This window comes from Manis javanica, chromosome 11, assembly GCF_040802235.1.
Source record: "Manis javanica isolate MJ-LG chromosome 11, MJ_LKY, whole genome shotgun sequence".
Lineage (NCBI taxonomy): Eukaryota > Metazoa > Chordata > Mammalia > Pholidota > Manidae > Manis > Manis javanica.
In genome coordinates, this window is record NC_133166.1 from 25,135,013 (window position 1) to 25,162,193 (window position 27,181).

The 27,181-nt window shown below is 37.5% G+C and overlaps 2 protein-coding genes across 2 annotated transcripts; one reads left to right on the forward strand and one right to left on the reverse strand.

Annotated features, from left to right (window-relative positions):
• Positions 1-7,207: 7,207 nt before the first annotated feature.
• On the forward strand, positions 7,208-8,158 carry LOC118968830 (olfactory receptor 52A5-like). The gene has a single exon (XM_037000968.2). It carries the CDS (start codon positions 7,208-7,210, stop codon positions 8,156-8,158), a length of 951 nt encoding a protein of 316 aa, XP_036856863.2.
• Positions 8,159-16,029: 7,871 nt separating this feature from the next.
• On the reverse strand, positions 16,030-16,983 carry LOC118968836 (olfactory receptor 52P1-like). The gene has a single exon (XM_037001001.2). The coding sequence runs from the start codon at positions 16,981-16,983 to the stop codon at positions 16,030-16,032; it is 954 nt and encodes a 317-aa protein (XP_036856896.1).
• Between the last annotated feature and the right edge of the window lie 10,198 nt (positions 16,984-27,181).

The following is a 27,181-nucleotide window of genomic DNA, read 5'->3' on the forward strand; positions in this document are numbered from 1 at the left end:
TATCTCTGCATAGAGAACTGGTCATTTATTTAATGCATGAAGGAGAGAACCCTGTTCCTTTGTTCTTCATGGTGTCACCTCACACATCAACAGCTTCAGTACGTTTTGGTTAAATCATATACTATTCATGCATCAGCTCCTCTGAGATTATTTTTCAGGGGACTTTGAACCATAATTAACACTCTTCATCAGCGTCCCTATGATATGCACACTTACCTGTCTTCTGTCACTTGTCGTATTGTATATTTCTCTGCATATCTTTCTCCTTTATTTTATTGCACATTGTTCCTTGGCACAGACATAGACCTTCATATAGTTGCTGTTGTTCCAATTAGTGAATGAAGAGAAAAGAGAAACAAAAGAGAAAGTAAAAGAATGTTACTATTTTTCTGGTAAGTAATTTCCGTATAAATTTATGATAAGTAGTAATCAATATAAATTTATTACAGCTCACACTGATTTGCAAACACTGTGGTGCATTAACAGTTTCCTGATTATAGTATTAAATCTCTCAGATATATCCAGGGATCAACCTCCAATAAAACTGAATTCTGTAAACATTTCATTCCTTATTTGACTACAGGAGGGAGAAAAAGGAGGGAACAGAGGAAAAACTCACATCTGCTTTCAAGGAAGAATAAAATAATGGCCTATAAAGTTTTCTGGCTAAATCCTACATCCTCTACCCATCTCTTTACAAAAACAAACAAACATGCACTGAGCATCTGCTGGGACTATGTCTGTTGCATTGTAGGCGTCTCATTTGATGCTTAAGGAAGTTTGAGGGTAGTGATCATGCCATGATACAGGTGAGAAAACAAGCTAAGACTGTTCACTTGCATAAAATGATTCTACTATGAATTCATTGTACTGAACCTAAGTACAATCACAAAGTTTGTGACCTTTCGATTAGCTCTTTGGAGATGATTATGCCACAGAGTTGTGTAAATGGTAAATGGCATAATGCATTTTTGAGACTGCTTTGAACAGCAGAGAACATTGCTTTAATATCATAGGTTTCTAAGGTTTGTTCAGAATATTAAGCTGATACATCTACACTCGCATCCTTTCCTTCATCAACCTTCCTCTGGTGGACTGAACTAAGCAGAGAAGCCCATGTATACATTTCTTAAGGAAACTCGCAGCCTGGCCCAAACCTTCAGTAGAGATGCTATTGCTTGTAAGGAAGAGGCAGTCCTTCCAGTGGCCAGAATTCCAGATGAGCTCAGTTGCCTCAAGAAATCCCCCACAAGCCTTTTTTAGACTGTTTTATACTGTTCTGAGTAGATCCCGAAATCTTCCATTTGGCTACTCTCCACCTAGCTAGCCCAGGACACAAATGAGAGTGGCTGCCCGCTGCCTCCCCTCACAGGGTCTCTGTGGGGGTCAGGATGAGTGGCCACCTCACCAAGGAAGCTTCCGTTCTCCCGTGACTCAGTTTTTCCGTATGAGCTCAGGCAGAGACATGTTTCCTAATGTAAGGATTCCATGGGTTCAATGCGGATGGCCTCTCTGAGGTGTCAGGGAAAGAAGTCATCGGGAGTTGGAGATTTGAGTTAGGAACTCATGTTCTCAGTCATTAGAATTAATATCTTAATAACAAGAGAATCCAGGGTACAGGGTAAGAGGCGCTGAGTCTTCCTCAACTGTCTCTGGAGCCTCCTCTCAGCAGGATTGCTTGAGTCTCAGAATTGTTCGTTCTTAAATATGTCATACATATGTATCCAGAAAAGAAAGATAGTGTCTACTCCCTTCGTTTTAAATAATACCTTTTATTTTTAATATAGTACATCTCTGCATCCAGCACCAGAAACTTAAAAATTTATATAGTGGCTCAAACTGGGTTCTGTCCTGTACACCATCCAGATGGTCTTAATATCTTATTATCTCAGGGTTTTGCCCTTGGAATAGTTCTTAGTGTGGGAATGTAAATTCCAAGGACAGAGGAGAAAGAAGCACACGATCATCCAGGTCCAGCTCACAGGCCCCCTCAGTGACCTCCTCCAAAACTCCATCCCTCGTGACCATCTCTTAAAATTTTACACACCCCCTTCTTTTCCCTGTGCCCTGAACAGTCAGCAAGAGGCAGCTGACTGCCTGCATTGGAAGTAGATGCCAGAGCAACAGTATAGGCACATGCAAGAGGAAACAGAGCAGACACAATGTCCACATAAACCAAGGCATGTTTAGAACCCTCATTCAGAGAGAGGAGGCCAATATAATCAATCTGTTAATCCTTCCCCAGCTGGAAACTCCAGTGTATGGCCTCAGATTGCTTTGGCAGCACCATGAACATTGTTTAGAACACACAGGACACACTCTTACTGCATCAACCAAGTCACTGGGTTTCAAGGGAAATCTGCCATCCTTGGCAATATGCCGTTCCATCTGCGTGTGGTGGTGGCCGCTCTTCCTATGTACCCAATCTACTGCATCTGCTGAGGGGTCAGCTGTTAGGTTTTGTACCCAGGGTAGGGCATCAGCTTCCTGATTGCCAGGGATTGTCAGCACCTTGTAAGCTGGGACATGAAAAGCAGTGAGTACTGCTTTCAGCCTCTTGTAGGTGAACCCATATATCTTTCTACATATTCAGACGCCACAAGGGCTTCCTCATCATCATCCACCCTTCAGCTTCCCCTTGTTCAAGTCATATGGCTCATCGGTTTAGAATATCCCAGTTGACTTATTATCAGAAGTCTAGAGTAATTGCTGTTTTACATTTCCCTTTTTATCAGGCGTGGGATGACATGGGGCACTTGATCTGCTACCCGGCCCATCACAACATCCTCATTTTCACTCCTCTCTTTCAAGGGGACTCAACTTCTTAATGTCTCAATCAGGCTTTGTCACAAGCACTCAGATTTTACTTTGCGGCAGTTTGTGTCCTCCTGGCTTTGCAAAATGGCACACCAAAGTCTCCAATGTGTCCTGCTCTTCCCCTTTTTTTCCAGCCCCAAGGATAGCAGAGTAGTGAAAAACTTCATGTCCTTTTTTAATCTCTGCTCTTCTCCCAGCTTTCTAACTCAGGGTCCAGCCTCTGGCTGGACAGGTGGGCAGCCAAACTGCCCACAGGAGAGGCCAGACCCCCACAACAGCAGCCGCCCGTTTACCTCTTTGTCACGGTGTGCTATGGGCAGTCCTCAAACAAGTGCCCCAGACCAGCTGGTGTTTTGGAGGGCCCTATACTTGGCCTGTGTCCACCTGTTAAGTGTTGTGAATAATGCTGCAATAAAAATTGACATTCAATATCTACTCCAGTACCTGCTTTCAATTCCTGACCCCTTCCTGGTTTTGATAAATTTGATTTTAGTAGTCATTGAAAACCAAAATAAATATTCTTTGGTTTACGATGACATTTCCTGACCTCTCATTTATAACTAATGAAGGACAGGCAAAGGCTGAAACCTACTCCCTAAACTTTATGGACAGAACTGGAGTCACTACAAATCAGGAAAGTAACCTTGCAGTGTTTCTTATTTATATTCTTTCCCCACACAAAGCAGTAATAATAAGACAGGGGAACTAGATGAATTGTGTGGCCTGTAGAGATGATTTTTGTCATTGGTCCATTCCTCAGGAGAATTGCATCATAACCCTTGCCCACAGGCTGGTGCTTTGTTTGCTCTACATTTACCTCTAGGAATGGGCTTCATTATCCACACAGAATGCTACAGATGCACAAGCTGGTGCCCACACATAAGGTTAGAGTATTGAGTTTGTGAATATGTATTCTCAGCGGTGTCTGCAAGGTCTAGGGAGAAATATTTAGAGATGATCCAAGGGAAGTGTAGGGAACTGAAACTGCCATTGTATATAAGGGGTTAGCTCTGCAAAAGTGTCAGTTCTGAGTAGACATTTTGAAGGATATTAATATTTATTTAGGATTTGACTAGTATAAAAGGAGTATTAAAAAACTACTGATTTCCCCTTGGTCTCGTGGGTATTTTCCCTTTCCTTTGCTCAGCATTAGTAAAATTCTTCAAATCTTCAACTAAGATAGGTTTCTATCCTGACTCAGGTCAACATGGGAAAGTAAACATGTAATGAAAACAGATGAAGCTTATACATCAAGATACAGAGATTCTTAGAATTTTCCTAGATTAATTCTCCAGTTTTCCTAATCTGTTTAGAGGCATACACCTGGGAACAGGGCAAAAGGATTTGCATTTGCATTAAAATTTATATATCTTCTGATATTTAATTAATTCAGGAAAAATGAAGCTAATTGTTTCATTGATTTTTCAGTGGGTTGCATTCATTAAACAATTCCTCTTTTTCATTGATGACACAAAGGGGGAATATGGACTTCTACTTAAGGACATCAAGAAAGGAGGTGAGGCTACAGCTGAAAGCTGAATAGTAAACAGATATTCATTAAATGGGAAAGTCTCAGGGACAGGAGAAAATCTTTAAAAAGCAAGATATAATGACAGGAAAGAATGAAATAGATGTTGGAGCATTTAAAATTTTTTTTTTGGATTCCAAAATAAATTTCTTAATGACTGTAGGTTTGTAAGGGAAGTTGAACTGAATAACAACAGGAATATTAACAAAATACAGTTATGTCATGCTCTTTATATGGCAAACATACCTGTAAGCATATTATTTTCAAAGAATGTTTTCAAGCATTTTTGTTCAAGTGATTATATTTCAAGTAACCCACTTTTCCATATGAGGAAGAATGGTTGTTATCCCCACTGATTAGCTGAGGTACATGAGGCCCAGAAAACTTGTAATAACTTGGCAGAGGATACGCAGCAAGTAAATGCTGGAACTGAGATACAGTTTGTAGAATCCATAATTTTAAGCGCTTCACTGTAAAGTTGTCCATGTGGACAGGGTACAGGTTCCAAGTTACTTCATAGGGCCTTCATGCTGGAAAGTATAAGATATTAAACCTACAAATTTTTTGGATTCCATTAAAAAGTTGGGGGTTATTATTGAAAGGTGTGATCATTTCTGAAAAAATCTAGCAATATAGGTGAGCAGGACAGAATGGAGGAGTAACCACGGAGATGACACGGGGAACAGAGTTATTCAGAAGCTGAATCTACATGAGTCAGCCACCAAATGGAGATTTCCACTGAATAGAGACTCTGAGGGAGTGGGAAAACAGTTTTCTTTTTTCCTACAGAAATTTGGTATTTTGCTGTCATGTGCAAAAATAGATATAAAAATACTCCCTAAAATAATCCTAAACCCACTGGTATAAATTGGTTGCATTGTTGGTAACATTGGATGGAAAAAGACTAATTAAATAGAAAGCCAAATCAACTTGTTAACATTTTCACCTTTATGAAATGGATTTTGTTACCCCAGCCACACCATACAACAGTGAATTCATTCACCAAACATTAATCAAAAGTAAAATTCAGCCTGAGGAATGATAACTTTCTCTTAAACCCTTGCTATTTCTGCATCCAAGCTACAAAATGTTGTGCTCTTTAATAGTTTTGCCTCCTTAATTTGAAAATTTAGATGAAAGATAACTTTGAGACCAGGAATCTCATTCATCAGGCTAACTTCACACATTTGTCAAGAAAGAAAGAATCTGACAGAACTTGTTGGATGGGCCATCAACATAGATCCTGAAGTGGAAAAAGATGCTGAAAAGGAATTGAAGGTCATGGGAACTATATTCTATATTAAAGGAGTTATCAGTTTCAATGTGAAAGAAAAAAATAACCTTCAAGTTCAAGGGAATATAATAGGTGCAAGCAAATGTATAAATTGGAACATGTGTTAACATTTCCTATCAGAATGAACAGCCATGAGGATACTATCCAAGGGTAGCATAAATAGGAAACGGTAGTTAAAGGAAACATAAAGTAGGAGAGATATGCATTAGGGGTGTGGATGTGGAAAATCACCACACTTTCATTAAAGGTAAAATTCCAAATAAATTTATTCTACTTCATTATGTAAACATATTGATGTATCACCTTGTCCAGGAAAACCTTATTATTTACGATTCTGCATGATTGGCAAAAGTGATAATTTTGAGATAGTTTATCCCATCCTATTGAGCAAAGAATAATTAGACTCTATGTTGTAAATGGCAATTATATTAACAGGAAATATATGAAAACTGTTACATTTATCAAGATGCCATATCCTAAATCGAATCCCACTGAACAAACATAATTACCTACTCAATACTGTATGTATTTGAAGTAATTTTATTCCTCATGTTCATAATTTCTGATGTATTTTACAAAATAGTAATTAAGACCAATTTTTCCTGCACATATTATCAAATGAAGATATTGTTTATTTAATGAAAAGTTTTTCTTAAAGATATAAAATGTATACCAACTGTTACTATTTGGGCATTATTTTATTAAGGAAATTTTTTCCATATCAAAATTTGCAGATCTAAATTTTCATAAGCAATTTTTATTATCACTTATTTTCTATCCCTAAAATACCTAATTTTGTACAAGTTTTGGAGGGAACAATTCTCAATCATCCACTTCTAGAATGAATGTAAGGTCTAAAACAGTGTCACATCATTTTCTTATGCACATGACACTGGTAATATGCATCATCCAGTAAATCATTTTCTCTTTGACATTAAGGATCTGACTTTATAAGTTCTTACTACCCAATGCTTACTATAGCACTAGAATAGTGGATATTTTTTCATTTCTTTCCATCTAACTGCTTGGCTAAATGCTTCTTGGGTAAGGATTCCATAAAAAGATGTATAGGTAATATACTAATTAAATATCTTTATCATATTAACAAAGAAAACCAAACTGATATTCAACGGAATATTTTTTAACAGACAATACACCGCCATGTGCCTTCACATCATTAGAAATGTATCTTCTTTCAATAGTGAGTGTGCACATGCGGTTGGTGTTGAGTGGGTGTGCAGATAGTATTCAAGTGTGTGTGTGTATGTGTGTGTGTGACAGAGAGACAGAGACACAGAAGGCATGGAGGGGAACAGAGGGAAGTGTTGGGGGAAAAAGAACAGAAGACAGTGGAATCCTAAATAAATCATTTAGGAGTCCATATCTGTATTCCCGGAAACACGTAATTGCCCCAGAAATAAATTGCTATATCTGACAAAGTGCCATTTGAAACCACATTCAACCTCTGATTGTATGAATCTAGGCGAGAACAGAAAACAGAAGACAGACACTCAACACAAACTGCCATCTTGAATCAGAAGCTCTAAAGCAGGCAGCTCTGAGCAAACATGTTCAAGCTCAACGGCACAGTCTTCATGCCCTCGATGCTGACGCTGATTGGAATCCCTGGCTTGGAGTCTGTGCAGTTCTGGATTGGGATTCCCTTCTGTGCCATGTACATCATTGCTCTGTTTGGCAATTCCCTGCTCCTGCTCACCATCAAATCTGAGCGCAGCCTCCATGAGCCCATGTACCTCTTGCTGGCAATGCTTGGAGTAACAGACATTGCTCTCAGCACCTGTATCCTACCAAAAATGTTAGGAATATTCTGGTTCCATTTACCAGACATACACTTTGATGTCTGTCTCTTGCAGATGTGGCTCATCCACACGTTCCAGTCAACTGAGTCTGGTATCCTACTGGCCATGGCCCTGGACCGCTATGTGGCCATCTGTGATCCTCTGAGATATGCAACCGTGTTTACCCACCGGCTTCTCAGTCAGATCGGGGTTGGAGTGACACTCAGAGCAGCCCTCCTGGTAGCTCCATGTCTCATCCTCATCAAATGCCGGCTGAGATATTACTGGACCACTGTGGTCTCCCACTCATACTGTGAGCACATGGCCATCATGAAGCTGGCGGCAGAAGATATTCGAATCAACAAGACCTATGGTCTGTTCGTGGCTTTCAGTATCCTCGGACTTGACATCACCTTCATCACACTCTCCTACATCCGGATATTTGTAATTGTCTTCAACCTGCCCCAAAAGGAAGCGCGACTCAAAGCTTTTAACACCTGCATCGCCCATATTTGTGTCTTCCTTGAGTTTTATCTCCTGGCTTTCTTCTCCTTCTTTACACACAGGTTTGGATTCCACATTCCACCCTACATTCACATTCTTCTGTCCAACCTTTACCTGCTTGTCCCCCCTTTGCTCAATCCTGTTGTGTACGGTGTGAAGACCAAACAGATTCGAGATCGGGTGGCCAAGATTTTCCACTCTGAATATATATCTTGATTTCTTATTATTGTATTTTATATCAGACAAGAAAATGTCACCCAGAAGCACTTGTTGTTGGTGAGAGTCTGTGATTTCTGAAGTCATTGTCTGCTGAAGTTTAGAGCTGTAAATTTCCATTCAAGACAGTTAAGATCTAATTCCTATTTAACAATTTCAGTTTTTAAGGATACAAAATTAATTCATCAGTAGATGACGTGTTACTTAAAAATCATTAAGCCTTGTTCGTGGTTCAGTCAGTGAAGATTTTTCTTTGTTTCCGAATGGGAAGCTTTTTAAAAACATATTTAAGTTAAGTTGTTAGCCTCTAATTAGTAGTACTCAGTGCATGGATTTCTTTAAAAAGAATAAATTAAGTCTAATGTGAATAATTCCAATGATAACGAATTACTTTTTGTCTTCCACTTTCCTTGTGTCATCATATAGGATATCCGATGTCTTATAATCATCTGAGCACTAATAAGATTCAGGTGTTTAATTTTGGATTGGAATGCAATTTATGCAGTTTATTCTTAGAAGATTTGGAGTTAAAGAAATTGGAATATATAGTATTGAGAGTTACCATAGACCCAACACCCAGTTTTCTTTATCATCTTGCATTATGGTATATTTGTTACAATTGAACTGATATTACATTATAATTAATAAAGTACATTATAATTAAATGAAGTCCATATTTTACTCAAATTTCTTAATTTTTACTTAATTTCCTTTATTTTTATTCCTAAATCCCATCTAGTATATCAACTGTATGTCTCCTTAAACTTCTCTTGGCTGTAAATTTTGGATGCTTTCTTTTGTTGCTAATGATCTTGACAGTATCACAGAATATTATTTATGTATTTTATAGTAAGCCCTTCTATTAGAATTTATCTGATACTATTCTCATGATCAGATTATGTGCTTTTAGGAAATCATCAATTTTGAAGTGCCTTTCTCACCTTATAAAGAGGATATACACTATCGACATGATTTATCCACCATGTATGTCAACCTTGGTTATTTGTCTGAACTAGTGTTTGTCATATGTCTTCATTGTGTCTTTTTTAAAAAAATAACTACTTCCATACTGTACTTTCAGGAAGGAAGTCACTAAGTGTAGCCCACACTTACAGAGTTGGAATTTATGTTCTTTTTCCTTGAGGATGGAGTAGCTGCATAATTTAATAGATTATTTGGAATTCTTATGTGTGGAAGGTTGATTTATTAACCCTACTTATTAATTCATTCAATCATTTGTTAATATCTGTATGGACCTATGGATAGTTTCATTATAATTTGAGTAATAATCCAATGTTACTTTATTTCATTGCTCAAGTTTTCCAATTTTAGCATTGGCGCCTTTTCAATTGGCTTCTGTTCCTTTTTGACTTACTCCTCATTGTGTGTTTGTGTGTGTGTGTGTGTGTGTGTCTGTAGTACTTCTTTGTGGCATTCCAGGATCTGTTTCTCACCTTGCAGTATGATGTTAGATGTAGCATTATTGTTGAATTTATTTTCCCACTTGAAGAGCAACCCTCTAATACTAGTTTTCTTATCTTACTTTTCCCCCTCACAAATAGGTGTTGGATTTTTTCAGTGCTTTTACACATCGATTAATAAGATTATGATTTCTCCTTTTCATCATGTTGTTGCTATGGATATCATTAATTTTGTTTTGGTTATTGAACCAGTCTTGTATACCTGGTATAAATTTCACTTTTGTGTAATGTAATATTCTTTTCATACATTGTTGAGGCTTTATATATCTGTGTTCATAGAAGATACTTTTCTAATGATTCATTTAATATTCCTTTAATTATCCCTGACTCACAAAATGAGTTAAGAAGTGGCCCCCCTGTTTCTATTTTCTGGAAGAGATTGGAAGAATTGATATCACTTCTTTAAATAATTTCTATAATTCATCAAATGAAACCATCTAGTCCTGGTGTTTTATATTTTGGAAGATTATTATATGTTGACTTGTTGTTTACTAGGTATGAGCCAATTCATATCTGTTTCTGTCTGTGGGAGTTTTGGTTGGTTGTGTCTTCAAGGAATTGTTCTATATAACCTAAGTTATCAACTTTGTGATTATAGAGCTGTTCATAGTACTCTTTTATTTTACTTTTATGTCCATATGATTAGTAGCTATGACCCTCTATTTAATTTCTGATATTAGTAATTTTTTTATTCTATTAGTTTCTTCTTTGCATGGCTAGAGATTTATCAATTCTGTTGATCTTTTGAAGAAGTCAGATTTTTGCTCTAATGACTTCCGTATTTCTTAAATTCAGTTTTAGTGACATCTGTTCAATTTTTTTATTATATACTTTCTTTTTTGCTTTAGGTTAAAACTGATCTCTTTCTTCTTTGGTTTCCAAAGGCGAAACTTAGATTATGATTTTAGATTTTTATTTACAAAAATATACACCCTAAGTGATATATTTCCCTCTTAACATTGTTTCTGTGCTTCCTATACATTTTTATTTAGTTCAAAAATATATTGAAGCTCCCTTTAGACCTCCCTTTTGATCTATGTGCTGCTTAGAAGTATATTATTTGATCCCTAAATCTGGGGAATTTTCTAGCTAGCTTTCTGTTAATAATTTGTAGTTTAAATCTTTTGTGGTCTGTTAATGTCTTTTGTATTATTCATACTATTTTATATTTTCCAAGGTGTATTTATGATCAGAAAGTGGCCTCTTTTAAAAATGTTCCATGTGAACTTGAGAAGAATATCTATTGTGATGGCATGGATTGAATATCCCATAAATGTCAATCAAGTAGATCAGTGGTGCTGTACAGTCCCTATATCCTTACAGATTTTCTGCCTTCTCGATCAGTTACTGAAAGAGGGAAGTACAAGGGCTCAATTATAATAGTGCAGTTGCTTACATCTGTTTACTGTCTTATCAGTTTTGCCCATAAATTTTAATGCTCTGGTGTTAGGTTCATATACATTAAGGATTGTTATGTCTTTTTGGAGGCTTGACTATTTATAATTATATATTTTCTACTTTATTTCTAATAATTTTCTTTGAAATTAATATAGTTGATTTGGCTTTCTTTTCATTAGTTAGCATTTGATGTATTTTCCATACCTTTACTTTACTTTTAATATATGTATGTTTACACATATTCTTTTTTTTGGTATCATTCATGAACAATATTATAGATACTAGACTCCCCCCATTATCAAGTCCCCCTCACATACCCCATTAAAGTCACTGTCCATCAGTGTAGTAAGATGCTGTAGAATCACTAATTGTCTTCTCTGTGTTGTACTGCATTCCCCGTGCCATCCCCTGCACTATGTGTGCTAATAGTAATGCCCCTTTTTCTCCCTTATCCCTCCCTTCCTACCCATCTTCCCCAGTCCCTTTCCCTTTGGTAACTGTTAGTCCATTCTTGGGTTCTGTGAGTCTGCTGCTGTTTTGTTCTTTCAGTTTTCTTTCTTTGTTCTTATACTCCACAGATGAGTGAAATCATTTGATACGTGTCCCTCTCCACCTGGCTTATTTCACTGAGCATAATACCTTCTAGCTCCATCCATGTTGTTGCAAATGGTAGAATTTGTTTTCTTCTTATGGCTGAATAATATTCCATTGTGTATATGTACCACACCTTCTTTATCCATTCATTTACTGATGGACACTTAGGTTGTTTCCATTTCTTGGCTATTATAAATAACACTGCAATAAACATAGGGGTGCGTATGTATTTTTCAAACTGGGCTGCTGCATTCTTAGGGTAAATTTCTAGGAGTGGAATTCCTGGGTCAAATGGTATTTCTATTTTGAGTTTCTTGAGGAACCTCCATACTGCTTTCCACAGTGGTTGAACAATTTACATTTCCACCAGTAGTGTAGGAGGGTTCCCTTTTCTCTACATTCTTGTCAACATTTGTTGTTTGTCTTTTGGATGGTGGCCATCCTAACTGGTGTGAGGTGATATCTCATTGTACTTTTAATTTGCATTTCTCTGATGATTAGGGATGTGGATGTGCCTGTTGGCCATCTGAACTTCCTCTTTCAGGAAAGTGTCTGTTCTGATCCTCTGCCCATTTTTAATTGGATTATTTGATTTTGTTTGTTGAGGTGCGAGAGCTCTTTATATATTTTGGATGTCAACCCCTTGTTGGATATGTCATTTCTGAATATATTCTCCCATACTGTAGGATGTCTTTTTCTTCTACTGATGGTGTCCTTTACTGTACAGAGGTTTTCAGTTTGATATAGTCCCACTTGTTCATTTTTGCTTTTGTTTCCCTTGCCCAGGGATATATGTTCATGAAGAAGTTGCTCATGTTTCTGTCCAAAAGATTTTGCCTGTGTTTTTTTCTAAGAGTTTTATGGTTTCATGACTTACATTCAGGTCTTTGATCAATTTTGAATTTACTTTTCTGTATGGGTTTAAACAATGATCCAATTTCACTCTCTTACATGTAGCTGTCCAGTTATTCCAACATCAGCTGTTGAAGACGCTGTCATTTCCCCATTGTATATCCATGGTTCTTTTATCATATATTAATTGACCACATATACTTGGGTTTATGTCTGGACTCTCTATTATTTTCTACTGGTCTATGGGTCTGTTCTAGTGTCAGTACCAAATTGTCTTGATTTCTGTGGCTTTGTAGTGGAGCATGAAGTTGGGAAGTGAGATCCCCAGCTTTATTTTTCCCTCTGTGGATTGCTTTGGCTATTCGGGGTCTTTTGTGTTCCATATGAATTTTAGAACTATTTGTTCCAGTTCATTGAAGAATGCTCTTGGTATTTTGACAGGGATTGCATTGAATCTGTACATTGCTTTGGGCAAGATGGCCATTTTGACAATATTAATTCTTCCTACCCAAGAGCATGGGATGAGTTTCCATTTGTTAGTGTCTTCTTTAATTTCTCTCAAGAGTGTCTTGTAGTTTTCAGGGCATAGGTCTTTCACATATGTATGTTTATCTTTAAAGTGGCTTTCTTGTATATAAGAAATGTAAATGCTTTTATAGCTTTCATAACATGGATCTTATAGAAAAATTTCAGTAGAAATTTGAAAAATTATGAGCAGGTCAATACAGACAACAATATAAGAATATAAATGACTAAGACATTATAATGTAGTCATTGTTGCCTTTAATTATACATCCACAAACTTTTTATGTAAAAGAACAAATGGTAAATATTTTAAGCGTTTTTGGTCATGTAATCTCTGTCCTAACTATTCAACTTTGCCACTGTAGAGCAAAAGTTTCCATAGACAGTAGATAAATTAATGGAAATGGTTATGTTCCAATAAAACTTTATTTTCAAAGGAGACAACAAGTGGGATTTGACCTGTTTGCTTTGGTTTGTCCCATAGCCTTGACAGATTCACATTCTATGTGATTGAGCAAGCATAGTGTTGGATTCTTTAAGTATAAAATGTAATGTAGTCATTAAACTGGTAAGTTCATGTTTTGGACTAGATTTATCACCAGGAACCAACATCACCCATTATACAAGACTGTACAGGCCTTTCCCCATTGCAGTGCACTTTCATTTCCCAGTGCTACCAATGACCTTCATAATGCCACATACCAAATCTTTTCCTATTGGATATACCTGCTGCTTTACAAATTACATGTTTTTCCATGAAACATTATTCTCCTTTTGTTTTTATGACATTACTATTTTCATACTTCTTACAATGTCTACTCTCTTCCATTATTATGTTACCTCTCCTTGGAAATCTTTGTCTTGTTACCTAGTAATAATATCATCACTCTTCAAAACTGAACTCTGCCTTTTCTTGGCATCTTTATTATGCCTTAATTAAACTTTTCTTGGACTCAGTGTTATTTTTGGTGTCTGTAATTATCTACACATTTTTAAACTATAGTCCATTGAATTTGTCTTTTCCACATTATTTGGGATACATGCTACATCATTTTTCTCTTTACTCAATTTTTTTGAATATTTACTTTCTCATATGCCTTTGCAATATGTTTGACTCTTGTAAATACTCTATGACATTTACTGATTCTCTCTAACATGAGTGGCTTGGTGTTCTATTCACTGAAATAAGAAATTTTGTAGGATGGTTTGGATGGAGAAATAAGTGTAAAATGTCCACTTTGGGATATGTGTAATTAAAGAAATAAGATCTCTTATATAAGACCACTGACACGGGTCTTACAGAATATGATTTTGTTGACTATTGTGATAATTGTTCCACCAATTATCATTTAATATTTACTCTCACACTGTAAAGTATAAAAACTATTACTATGATTTAACCTGCAAGGAAACTTAGGATTTATGAAGTTAAAAATGACACTCATCCAGCTATTAGTAATGGAAGCAGTATTTGAACTTGACTTATCTTGCTTTAGAACCCTAGCTCTAAAGTATCTGATAAGGCTGCTTAATATATATTTTTTGAACAAATGGAAGAATTACATTATTACTATAAAGAAACACAACTGTTTTAAATATATAACATGCAAAAGTTGATGATATATATATATATATATATATATATATATATATACATATATGGTCATCAACCTACAAGAATATGGCTATAGCAGAAATATCTTAAAAGCTAAAGATGTGAGGAACTCATTCACTTGATAACACACAAATGTTTGTAAATATGTACTGACCTTTGTCAAAAATCAACAATTACCAACAAATCAAGCCACATCCCATGAAATCATATAAAAGCAAAATGATGTTTTGAATGGAGCACTTGCAGATACACCCAAATAAGTTTCCTCTGTGCTCTATGCTTAACAAAATTAATATTTTAAATCGAAGTATTGCCTTCAATATCAGCATTGAACGAATGTGACAAAAAGTTGATATTCATGGAAGCTAAACAAAACAGAACTGCATACGGATAAGTGGGGTTTTCAGACTCTTCAAGTTTTACTCCAAGGTGGAAAGAATAGTCGTAAAGTTACCAGGCTGCATTGATAGGATATTTCTCTAGCAAAATAGAAACAATTCTTGCTTGGGTTTTGGCAAAATGTTGTAGTAGAATTTATCAACTACAAGAGGTTTGAGGGAAACTCAAAAAAACCACCATGATTACTAAATAAGAACAGATGTATGATAAAATACAAAACATTCAAAGGAGTTAGGCTTCCATATTCATAATATGAAAAATCAGTATGAGGCTTCTATTACGGTGGACAATAGTATTGATAGCAAGGAGCATGCATTCTGAAGGCCAAAGCTGCTGAGTCTGAATTGTACATCGTCACTTCCTAGTTGAGTTACCTGTGTAACTTATATAACCTTTCTGTGTCTCAGTTTCCTAAACAGTACAATGAGAATAATAATACACCTCTACCACTGTATAGTTTTTTTGACTGAAGGAGTAAGTGCTTGAAAGGGGCTAAATAAATAGTCAAACACATAGTGATCACTATTTGAATGATAACCTGCTATTATTACTATTATAATAAGTAAAAGGAAACTTGAAAATAATGACTTTTACATAAGAATTTTTAATCACTTCATACGATAGTTCGGATTTAAAAAAAAAACTTCAAATTGCAAAGTTCAATGTACTGAGGAGTTTTAAATTATTAGGGTAATTAGTCTAGTCTTTTAACTATAGTGGACATGAAAAAATATTATTAGTAAGTATAGAATATGAAGCAACAATAAATAACAATTTTGCCTAACACTTACCAAAAGCCTCCAATGAAAAGACATTCTTTTATTTCTAAAGGAAAGAAACAGAAAATACAAAAGTAGACAAAAAAAAATAGTACGCATTAAATATCCCTGCTAAATAACTTATCTGAATGGAGAAACAGCATGCTGGGCATAAGGTTGAAACTAGTACTAAATGCGCCATGACTCCGTGGAAAAGATTCTACTAATGTGGGTTTGCATTTGTGAATTTTAGTTCTCAGAAATTTTCTTGTTTGGGTAAAAGAGACCAATCACCCGGTCACGAATCTGCTTAGTCTTGACACCATACACCAGGGGGTTGACTACGGGAGGAACCAGAAGGTACAAACTTGCAAAAATTATGTGGACACTTGGAGGTACCCTCTTGCCAATGCGATGAGTTAGGAAACTAAACAGGGCAGGTGTGTAGGAGACAAGTATAGTGCAGACATGGGCAGCACAGGTGCCCAGTGCTTTAGAGCGGGCATTCCTGGAAGAGAGCCGGAAGACTGCCTGGAGGATTTTGATATAGGATGTGGCTATGAGCCCTAGGTCCAACACCATCACTGAAAGAGCCACAGAGAGTCCATATGCTCTGTTAATATTGGTGTTGGCACTAGCCAACTTCACCACAGCCATGTGTTCACAATAGGCATGATTGATAACATATTTAGTATAATATGGTAGCCTTTTAATGAGAAGAGGGCAGGGCAAAACCATAAGAGTAGCTCGGGTCATGCCAGCTAGACCCATTTTAATGACCTGAGGTGTTGTCAGGATGGTTGTATAGCGCAGTGGGATGCAAATAGCTACATAGCGGTCAAAGGCCATGGCAACTAGCAAGGCTGACTCAATTATGCAAAATGTGTGGATAAAATACAACTGTGCAAGGCAGGCATTAAAATCAAACCTGTGAGTATCCAACCAGAAAATGCCAAGCATCCTGGGGGCTGTGGAAGAAGCAAGAGCCACGTCATTCACTGCCAGCATGCAAAGGAAGAAATACATAGGCTGGTGGAGGCTGGACTCCAGTTTGATGGTAACAATGATTATGCTGTTCCCCAGCAAGGTGAGTGCATAGAGGAGGCAGACGGGGATCCCCATCCAGCAGTGAAAATCTTGTAAACCAGGAATACCAACCAGGAAGAAAGATGAGATGTAGTGATGTGTGGCATTGTCTGCCATGTTAAAACTGTAGGGTTTGCATGATCAGCTCCAAAGTAGCCAGTCAAATCACCTAAGAGAGGAAAGCAGGATGACGGAATGATTCCTCCACGGGTCTGGCTCTGGGAACTCAAGACACATGATTTGACAGCTTACCAAAAAGGGCTAAACCTCTGTAAATCATCAGGTAAACCACCTTTCTGTCTTCATTGTTCCTGCAACTTCACCATCAAATGAGAACATTAATTTATGTCAGGCTATTTTTTTCTGAGTTTTGGAATTTTGTCCAGTACTTTTTATTTCTTATTACAGCATCAGTTAGTAATATAATATCCTCATCATTGCATCCAAGCTGATATTAAATTTTGTGATATAAATAGTTTAGGGGAAGTTGAGCTGTGTTTTCAAGGAAATTGAGGTCAAGTATAGATATGCATGCATACACACACAAACATGCACAATAATTAACAGGTATTTCAAAAAACAATCATTATTTTATTGCTACTCTTATCTATAGGGAGCATAACTAAATAATCAGGAATTCAGAATAAGATCTCCTAACCCCAAAATATAAGAACAAAGCTTATAAAAATGAAAGATAGTATGTGCCTTATCATGAAAGGCAAATTTATTCATATTTTATATTCACTCCTGAAAATCTAAAGATGGACAGCATAACATGACTGTCTAAACAGATTAAAAAGGAATATTTAATGTATGCATGCAATGAAATGATTTAAAATTGCTGCAAATAAGCATATTAGTTGTTAATGAGCCCAATCTATTTTCTCCACAGGCATACAGGCATTACTATCAGATATATACACAGCTCTTATCTCTGGGTACCACCTTCCTGTTTAATGACAGTGAAGAATTAATCAAGCGCAATTCAGCCCTTTAGTCTCAGCAGCAAGAGTAGCTACTTGTGACTCTTGCTCTGACCACATCCTCTACTTTTGGTAACTGACATCCATTTTTCTTCTGCCATCCAGTTTCTACCTACAATTGTAATTCTGGAATATACACTCTACTCATAATATGATTTTTAAATCTACAATTGCCCACAGCATCTCAATTTCTGGTCCTGAACTCCACTGATGTGAGAGCCCAAGATATATTGATAAAGATTCCTAATGGCAATCCTTGTGTGGATGTCTAAATAATAGCTGTGTGAGAAAAAAATGCTTTCCTGTTACGGCTCTGCATTCCTGCTATTATTAAACGTAATGTTGCTCTAGGCCTATGTAAGAATCTGACATGCTTCCTTATGAGGAATTGAAAAATGTTAAATGAGTCATAAAGCATTTCAGAAAAAATCAGAGCTGAAACTTTAGCCACAACATGGCAACTTAAAGTTGTGGAAATTATTCCATAAGGGAAAAGCCTATAATTCCAGAGAAAAGACTTAAGGCAAGAAAAAAAAAATTTACAAAGAGCAAGTGTTCAAAGTATGAAAAGATTTTAAGTATTTATTAAATTTTTGCTTATACAAATATTCAAATGACTGCTGTCCACTTAGAAACTTGGTTTGCCAAATTTCATTCCTATATCTCCTTCTAGGGGAATCAAACATATAAGAGGCTCACCCCCTGTGGGGAAGCTCTGCCCTCACTTTCCCTGCTGTTGTGTGAGGACAGCTGTCTGCTGCCTCACCCCGTATACGTCTGGCCTTGTCCACGAAACCTTGAAAACACAGCGTACTGTACCCATAAGTAAGGAGCTAGATAAGGGCTTTGAAAGCTGGACACCTGGCCATGAAGGCCATACTCACAGCATCTTCAATACTTAGAAAACGATGAATTAGCACTATAGCGGTATATAAATTATAGCTTTATGCAGAATGAAGTGGCTTTTTTTAAGCACTCCCATGATGACTCCTGCTGCTTTCTTTGCTCCTAGCGTTGCCCCAAGACCTCAACAGCAACCCATGGACCCCAACACCCCCCTAGGAATAAGTAATAAATTTTACCTAGGAAACATTACTAACGATTACAAACAAGAGAAACTGCTCTGTGTAAATACATGTAAATAACTTTGAATCATCTTTAATATTCAGTAAATCTACTTATAAGAAAGTAACAGGTCTAACCCATACCAGCAGCAAAGAAATAAAGTGACTTTCCCTTAAACAAGGGAAGCTTCTGCAGATTCCTAGAATATGGCACACATTGCAGAGAACTACCCACAAATCACGGTCTGTTTGTACAGTCACCCCTCCCATCTACAAAGTCTTCTTTATTTTATCTTAGGCTTAGTTTGAAAGAAATTGTATAGAAATCCATTTATTTCCACAAGGTCATTCTGTATATTATGTTCAATGAACAGCCGGCCAGCACAGTCAGAATCCCTGCCCAGATGTCCTTAATTTTCAATTGGCACAGTCATTCCATCTGTTTCTGAACCATGTAAGTGTCTTATTCCTTGTAACAGCTTGGACTTTATCATTTTACCTGGTTCTGGGTCAGTCCACTATAGCCCCTTATCTGGAATCAGCCCCTTAGAGTAGAGGAATCTATCGGAATGCCACAGTATTTTCTATACAGTGTTTTTTGAAAGCATTATATATTTTACATTAAAGTATTAAAAATTGTTCATAAAGATGCCCAAACTAAAATAAGTTCTCCCATTTGCTTCTATCTGATTGTATCTTCTTTGCTGGCAGTAACAGCTACCCGGCCATTAAATGAGGAAATCTCAGAATTACCCTTGTCTTCTCGATCTAGTTGTCTCTGATGCTTCAGTCAAGCAGCCACTAAGTCTGTTTTTGTTACAGCTCTTACCATATGCTTTGTGCGCGTTTATTCTCATGTCAGTCCACTTCATCAGACTGTAGACACCCAAGGGAAGTTACTGAATCTCAGTACATTCTTCTGATGGCAGATCTGTTGTTTCTGTATATCCCTTACATCCTCTTAAGAATTCCACAGATTTTTATCTTGCTTCCAAGGCTTCTGACCCACCAGAGATAGCCAATTTATTCATAGTCATTGTCTACCCTTCATTTATTTCAACTGTCTTCTTAGAATATGTTCTTAAAAATTTGTAGCTGAAATTTCTGAATTTCCTCCATTAACAGATGAGGACCCAGTAAATACAGATTATATATATTTATCTAATAAATATTTATATGTGTATATATATAATTTTATTTGACTCCTCTTCTCCACTAACTACCAAATTACTCAAACACCCATTATATCTCATAAATGTATAACATGATTTAAATGTTTACAAATCTTCCCTTCCCATTTTACTTTCTGCTTTATCTTGAATTCTATCCTACCACTCATGGTAGATGATAATAAAAAAATAATGTGGTTCTCCAAAAATCCTCAAATGATCATTTTTCCCTGCAGCATCTAGGCCAATATGCATATGTAAGGATAGCTAAAAAATATGGCAATGTTTACCACTGGAGCAGTGAGGATTGTGTGGTTAGGTTGGTAGTCAATGTTGCTTTGAATGTGTTGTTCCAATGCTCAGGAGGCCCCTCTGTTTGGAAGGCTAATGGGTCTCTTAGGGGACTTAAGATGAAAGAGAAAATAAGGACTGGGCCAAGAGTAAGCATCAAGCAGTAACAATGTCCTCTCGAACAGTTTGTCTGTGGATAGCACTCATGCAATTCTCCTTGGGAAGAGACAGGTCCCACGATGCTCAGATGAGATGCCTGATATTCAAATATTTCACTCATTGGAGAAATCTTTGAAAAGATTAAGAACAAATTAACTTATGTGGACAAACTATGTAAAAATTAAATAAGGAAAGTGCTAACCTTAATTCCAGAATGATTATCACTGATTTCTCACTTGTGTCTCAGGAAAAGATTAAGGTCATGTTTTCTTAAAATGTAAAGGTAGATTAGGGTATTCCATAATCTCAATTCTGTTATCCCTTTTCCCTTGTATAATTTTACTGAAACACAATTTACATACATCCAGTCTCCTTATAGTTTTCTTCTCCCCTATTAATGTGCTCTTGTGCATTTACTGGCTTATAGGTGTTCAGTTCTTCACAGTTAGTGAGTCTGGATTGCTTTCCTCTGTGGCTAAACTTGTATATTGTACCTATGGCTGTGCAATAAGGAATCATATTTCTTTATTTCCTGATATTCCTGGCAATTTTAAGCTATTTTGGTGGTCTAGTACGGGGGCTTAAATAATATTTCAGTGTCCCTTTAATTTCTAACTCCCTCATCACTAAAGAGTTTGAACATATCATATGTTGGAGTATCTTTTGCTCATTTTTCTCTCCTGTAAAGTGTTTGTTTTTATTCTTCCGGTTCCTATTGGAGATTCTATATTTTTTTCTGTGGATTTGCAAATGTTTCTTAGATTTTCTTGCCTAAATCTTGCCAAAGACATTGCAAATACCTTCTCCCAGTTGATCTGTTACCTTTGTCTATGGAGTCCTTAGTTCTAGAGATATCCTGCATTTGATGTAAAGTCATGGAAATTTCACAGTATATTTTTGTGCTTTTGAAACTTTTTTCTTTTCCTATACTTATTTCACCTTTATTTCCTGCACTACCTTCTACTACCTACCTAGCTCTAACTAATCTGTTGTGCTTATATTCACTTGGGGTCCACCATCTTTCTACATGACATTAAGTAGACATCCAGTTTTATTAATTTATTTTTTTAATAAAAATATGCCAGTTTCATCAGGACCATCTAAAATATGTCTGCAATTTTTTCATTATTTTGTGGTGATATTTTAAATGTATATTAAATTCCTATATATAAGTGGATGTGTCTATACTTTCTAATCATTTTTATGGTTCTAATTATCTTTTTGTGCCTTTATATGATATTTTACTAACATGTCTTTGTAGTATGCCTGAAGAGCACTTGCTCTTACTTTTCCAAAGTGAATTTTCCATCTATGAACATTTAATTTTCATATATATTTTTGGAGTAGGTTATCAAGTTCCTAAACAATGCAACTGGAATATTGGTTTATACTGAATTGGATTTGTGACTAGAAAGAGAATATTATAGTCATTGTATTCATTCATTCTGATCATTTCTATGTCTGTTAATAAAAATAAAAATTATCCTAAGAGATATTTAATATTTTGGCTGATTCCTAATTATTTTATAACATGACTCTATTAAAAATAAAATCAGAGGTGGAGCCAGGATGGCGGTGTGAGTAGAGCAGTGGAAATCTCCTCCCAAAAACATATAGATCTATGAAAATATAACAAAGAAAACTCTTCCTAAAATAGAGACCAGAGGACACAGGACAACATCCAGAACACATCCACACCTACAAGAACCCAGCGCCTTGTGAAGGGGGTAAGATACAAGCCCGGGCCCGGTGGGACCTGAGCACCCCTCCCCCCGGCTCCCAGTGGGTGGAAAGAAACTGGAGCAGTTTTTTTTTTGGCGAGTGCTTTTTGGAAGCCTTAAAGGGACAGGGACCCCGGTGCTAGGGAGGCAGGGCAGCAGGACCGGTGAGCGGGTGCCTGGGACCGGCGCCTGAGGACAAAGAATACCGCGCATTTTTCCCTTTTTTTTTTTTTTTGGCGAGTGCCTTTTGGAAGCCTTAAGGGACGGAGACCTGGATGCCAGGGAGGCAGGGTGGCAGGACCGGTGGGCAGGTGCCTGAGACCAGCGCCTGAGGACGGAGAAACTCGCGTGTTTTTCCCCTTCTTTTTTTCTTTTTGGCGAGTGCTTTTTGGAAGCCTTAAAGGGACAGGGACCCCAATACCAGCGAAACAGGGCAGCAAGACTGGTGAGTGGGTGCCTGAGAACGGCGCCTGGGGACAAAAAAAATCGCGCGTTTCTCCCTTTTTTTTTTCTTTCTGGTGACTGCTTTTTGGAGGCCTTAGGAGGACAGGGACCCCAGTGCCAGGGAGGCAGGGCAGCAGGGCCAGTGAGCGGGTGCCCTGGACCGGTGCCTGGAGAAGGAGAGGGTCGCGTGTTTTTCCCTTTTTATTCAGTGAGTGCTTTTTGGAGGCCTTGGAGGGACGGGGACCCCAGTGCTAGGGAGGGAGGATGGCAGGACCGGTGGGTGGATGCCTGGGACCGGCGCCTGAGGACAAACAATATCGCGTGTTTTTCCCTTTTTTTTTTTTTTTGGCGGGTGCTTTTTGGAAGCCTTCAAGGGACAGGGACCCCGGTGCAAGGGAGGCAGGGCAGCAGGACCAGTGAGCGGGTGCCTGGGACCGGCGAATGAGGACAAAGAAAATCGTGTGTTTTTTCCTTTTTTTTTTTTTTCCTCTTTCGTTGTTGCTGTTGTTGTTTTGGTTTAAAGAGTGCTTTTTGGAAGTCTTAAAGGGGCAGGACAGGAAACTTAGACCAGAGGCAGGGAAACTGGGGATCTCTGGGCACTCTAACCCCCTGAGCAACAGGGAGAACAGGGGCCCCTTATGGAGATAAATAGCCTCCCGGCCGCTCCCCCTCCAATGGGGCTCCAGCATTTTGGAGGAGCAGAACGAGCCAGGCCACACCCACAACAACAGTGGAGATAAACTCCATGGCAAACAGGCAGGTAGCAGAAGCCCTGTCTGCGCAAAGCTGCCAAGCATAAGCCACTAGAGGTCGCTATTGTCCCAGGAGAGGAAGGCCACAAACCAAAAAGAAGGGAAGCTCTTCTAGCTGTCACTCATACCAGCTCTGCAAACTATCACTATCACCATGAAAAGGCAAAACTACAGGCAGACAAAGATCACAGAGACAACACCTGAGGAGACAGACCTGACCAGTCCCCCTGAAAAAGAATTCAAAAAAAAATCATGAACATGCTGACAGAGATGCAGAGAAAAATGCAAGAGCAATGGGATGAGATGCAGAGAAAAATGCAAGAGCAATGGGATGAAGTCCGGAGGGAGATCACAGATGTCAGGAAGGAGATCACAGAAGTGAAACAATCCCTGGAAGGATTTATAAGCAGAATGGATAAGATGCAAGAGGCCATAGAAGGAATAGAAACCAGAGAACAGGAAGGTTAGAAGCTGACATAGAGAGAGATAAAAGGATCTCCAGGACTGAAACAACACTAAGAGAACTGTGTGACCGATCCAAAAGGAATAATATTCGTATTACAGGGGTACCAGAAGAAGAAGAAAGAGGAAAAGGGATAGAAAGTCTCTTTGAAGAAATAATTGCTGAAAACTTCCCCAAACTGGGGGAGGAAATAATCGAACAGACCATGGAAATACACAGAACCCCCAACAGAAAGGATCCAAGGAGGACAACACCAAGACACATAATAATTAAAATGGCAAGGATCAAGGACAAGGAAAGAGTTTGAAAGGCAGCTAGAGAGAAAAAGGTCACCTATGAAAGAAAACCAATCAGGCTAACATCAGACTTCTCGACAGGAACCCAACAGGCCAGAAGAGAATGGCATGATATATTTAATGCAATGAAACAGAAGGGCCTTGAACAAAAGATACTGTATCCAGCATGACTATCATTTAAATATGATGGCAGGATTAAACAGTTCCCAGACAAGCAAAAGCTGAGGGAATTTGTTTCCCACAAACCACCTCTACAGGGCATCCTACAGGGACTGCTCTACATGGGAGCACTCCTAAAAAGAGCACAGAACAAAACACACAACATATGAAGAATGGAGGAGGAGGAATAAGAAGGGAGAGAAGAAAAGAATCTCCAGACAGTGTATATAACAGCTCAATAAGCGAGCAAAGTTAGGCAATAAGATACTAAAGAAGCTAACCTTGAACCTTTGGTAACCACGAATCTAAAGCCTGCAATGGCAATAAGTACATATCTCTCAATAATGACCCTAAATGTAAATGGACTGAATGCACCAATCAAAAGACACAGAGTAATCGAATGGATAAAAAAGCAAGACCCATCTATATGCTGCTTACAAGAAACTCACCTTAAACCCAAAGACAAGCACAGACTAAAAGTCAAGGGATGGAAAAACATATTTCAGGCAAACAACAGTGAGAAGAAAGCAGGGGTTGCAGTACTAATATCAGACAAAATAGACTTCAAAACAAAGAAAGTAACAAGAGATAAAGAAGGACACTACATAATGATAAAGGGCTCAGTCGAACAAGAGGAAATAACCATTCTAAATATATATGCACCCAATACAGGAGCACCAGCATTTGTGAAACAAATACTAACAGAACTAAAGAGGGAAATAGACTGCAATGCATTCATTTTAGGAGACTTCAACACACCACTCACCACAAAGGATAGGTCCACCAGGCAGAAAATAAGTAAGGACACACAGGCACTGAACAACACACTAGAACAGATGGACGTAATAGACATCTATAGAACTCTACATCCAAAAGCAACAGGATATACATTCTTCTCAAGTGCACATGGAACATTCTCCAGAATAGACCACATACTAGCTCACAAAAAGACCCTAAGTAAATTCCAAAATACTGAAATTCTACCAACCAATTTTTCACACCACAAAGGTATAAAAGTAGAAATAAATTCTACAAAGAAAACAAAAAGGCCCACAAACACGTGGAGGCTTCACAACATGCTTCTAAATAATCAATGGATCAATGAACAAATCAAAATAGAGATCAAGGAATACATAGAAACAAATGACAACAACAACACAAAGCCCCAACTTCTGTGGGACGCAGCAAAAGCAGTCTTAAGAGGAAAGTATATAGCAATCCAGGCACACTTGAAGAAGGAAGAACAATCCAAAATGAATAGTCTAACATCACAATTATTGAAACTGGAGAAAGAAGAACAAATGAGGGCTAAAGTCAGCAGAAGGAGGGACATAATAAAGATCAGAGAAGAAATAAACAAAATTGAGAAGAATAAAACAATAGCAAAAATCAACGAAACCAAGAGCTGGTTCTTTGAGAAAATAAACAAAATAGATAAGCGTCTAGCCAAACTTATTAAGAGAAAAGGAGAATCAACACAAATCAACATAATCAGAAATGAGAATGGAAAAATCACGACAGACTCCACAGAAATACAAAGAATTATTAAAGACTACTATGAAAACTATGCCAACAAGCTGGAAAACATAGAAGAAATGGACAACTTCCTAGAAAAATACCTCGTAAGACTGACCAAGGAAGAAACACAAAAGTTAAACAAACCAATTATGAGCAAAGAAATTGAAATGGTTATCAAAAACCTACCCAAGAACAAAACCCCGGGACCAGACGGATTTACCTCGGAATTTTATCAGACACACAGAGAAGACATAATACCCATTCTCCTCAAAGTGTTCCAAAAAATAGAAGAGGAGGGAATACTCCCAAACTCATTCTATGAAGCCAACATCACCCTAATACCAAAACCAGGCAAAGACCCCACCAAAAAAGAAAATTACAGACCAATATCCCTGATGAATGTAGATGCAAAAATACTCAATAAAATATTAGCAAACAGAATTCAACAATATATCAACAGGATCATACACCATGACCAAGTGGGATTCATCCCAGGGATGCAAGGATGGTACAACATTCGAAAATCCATCAATATCATCTACCACATCAACAAAAAGAAAGACAAAAACCACATGATCATCTCCATAGATTCTGAAAAAGCATTTGACAAAATTCTACATCCATTCATGATAAAAACTCTCAGCAAAATGGGCATAGAGGGCAAGTACCTCAACATAATAAAGGCCATATATGATAAACCCATAGCCAGCATTATATTGAACAGCGAGAATCTGAAAGCATTTCCACTGAGATCGGGAACCAGACAGGTATGCCCACTCTCCCTACTGTTATTTAACATAGTACTGGAGGTCCTAGCCATGGCAATCAGACAAAACAAAGAAATACAAGGAATCCAGATTGGTAAAGAAGAAGTTAAACTGTCACTATTTGCAGATGATATGACACTGTACATAAAAAACCCTAAAGACTCCACTCCAAAACTACTAGAACTGATATCGGAATACAGCAAAGTTGCAGGATACAAAATTAAGAAACAGCAATTTGTAGCTTGCCTATACACTAATAATGAACCAATAGAAAGAGAAATCAGGAAAACAATTCCATTCACCATTGCATCAAAAAGAATAAAATACCTAGGAATAAACCTATCCAAAGAAGTGAAAGAGTAATACTCTGAAAACTACAAGTCACTCTTAAGAGAAATTAAAGGGGACACTAATAAATGGAAACTCATCCTATGCTCATGGCTGGGAAGAATTAATATCGTCAAAATGGCCATCCTGCCCAAAGCAATATACAGATTTGATGCAATCCCTCTCAAATTACCAGCAACAT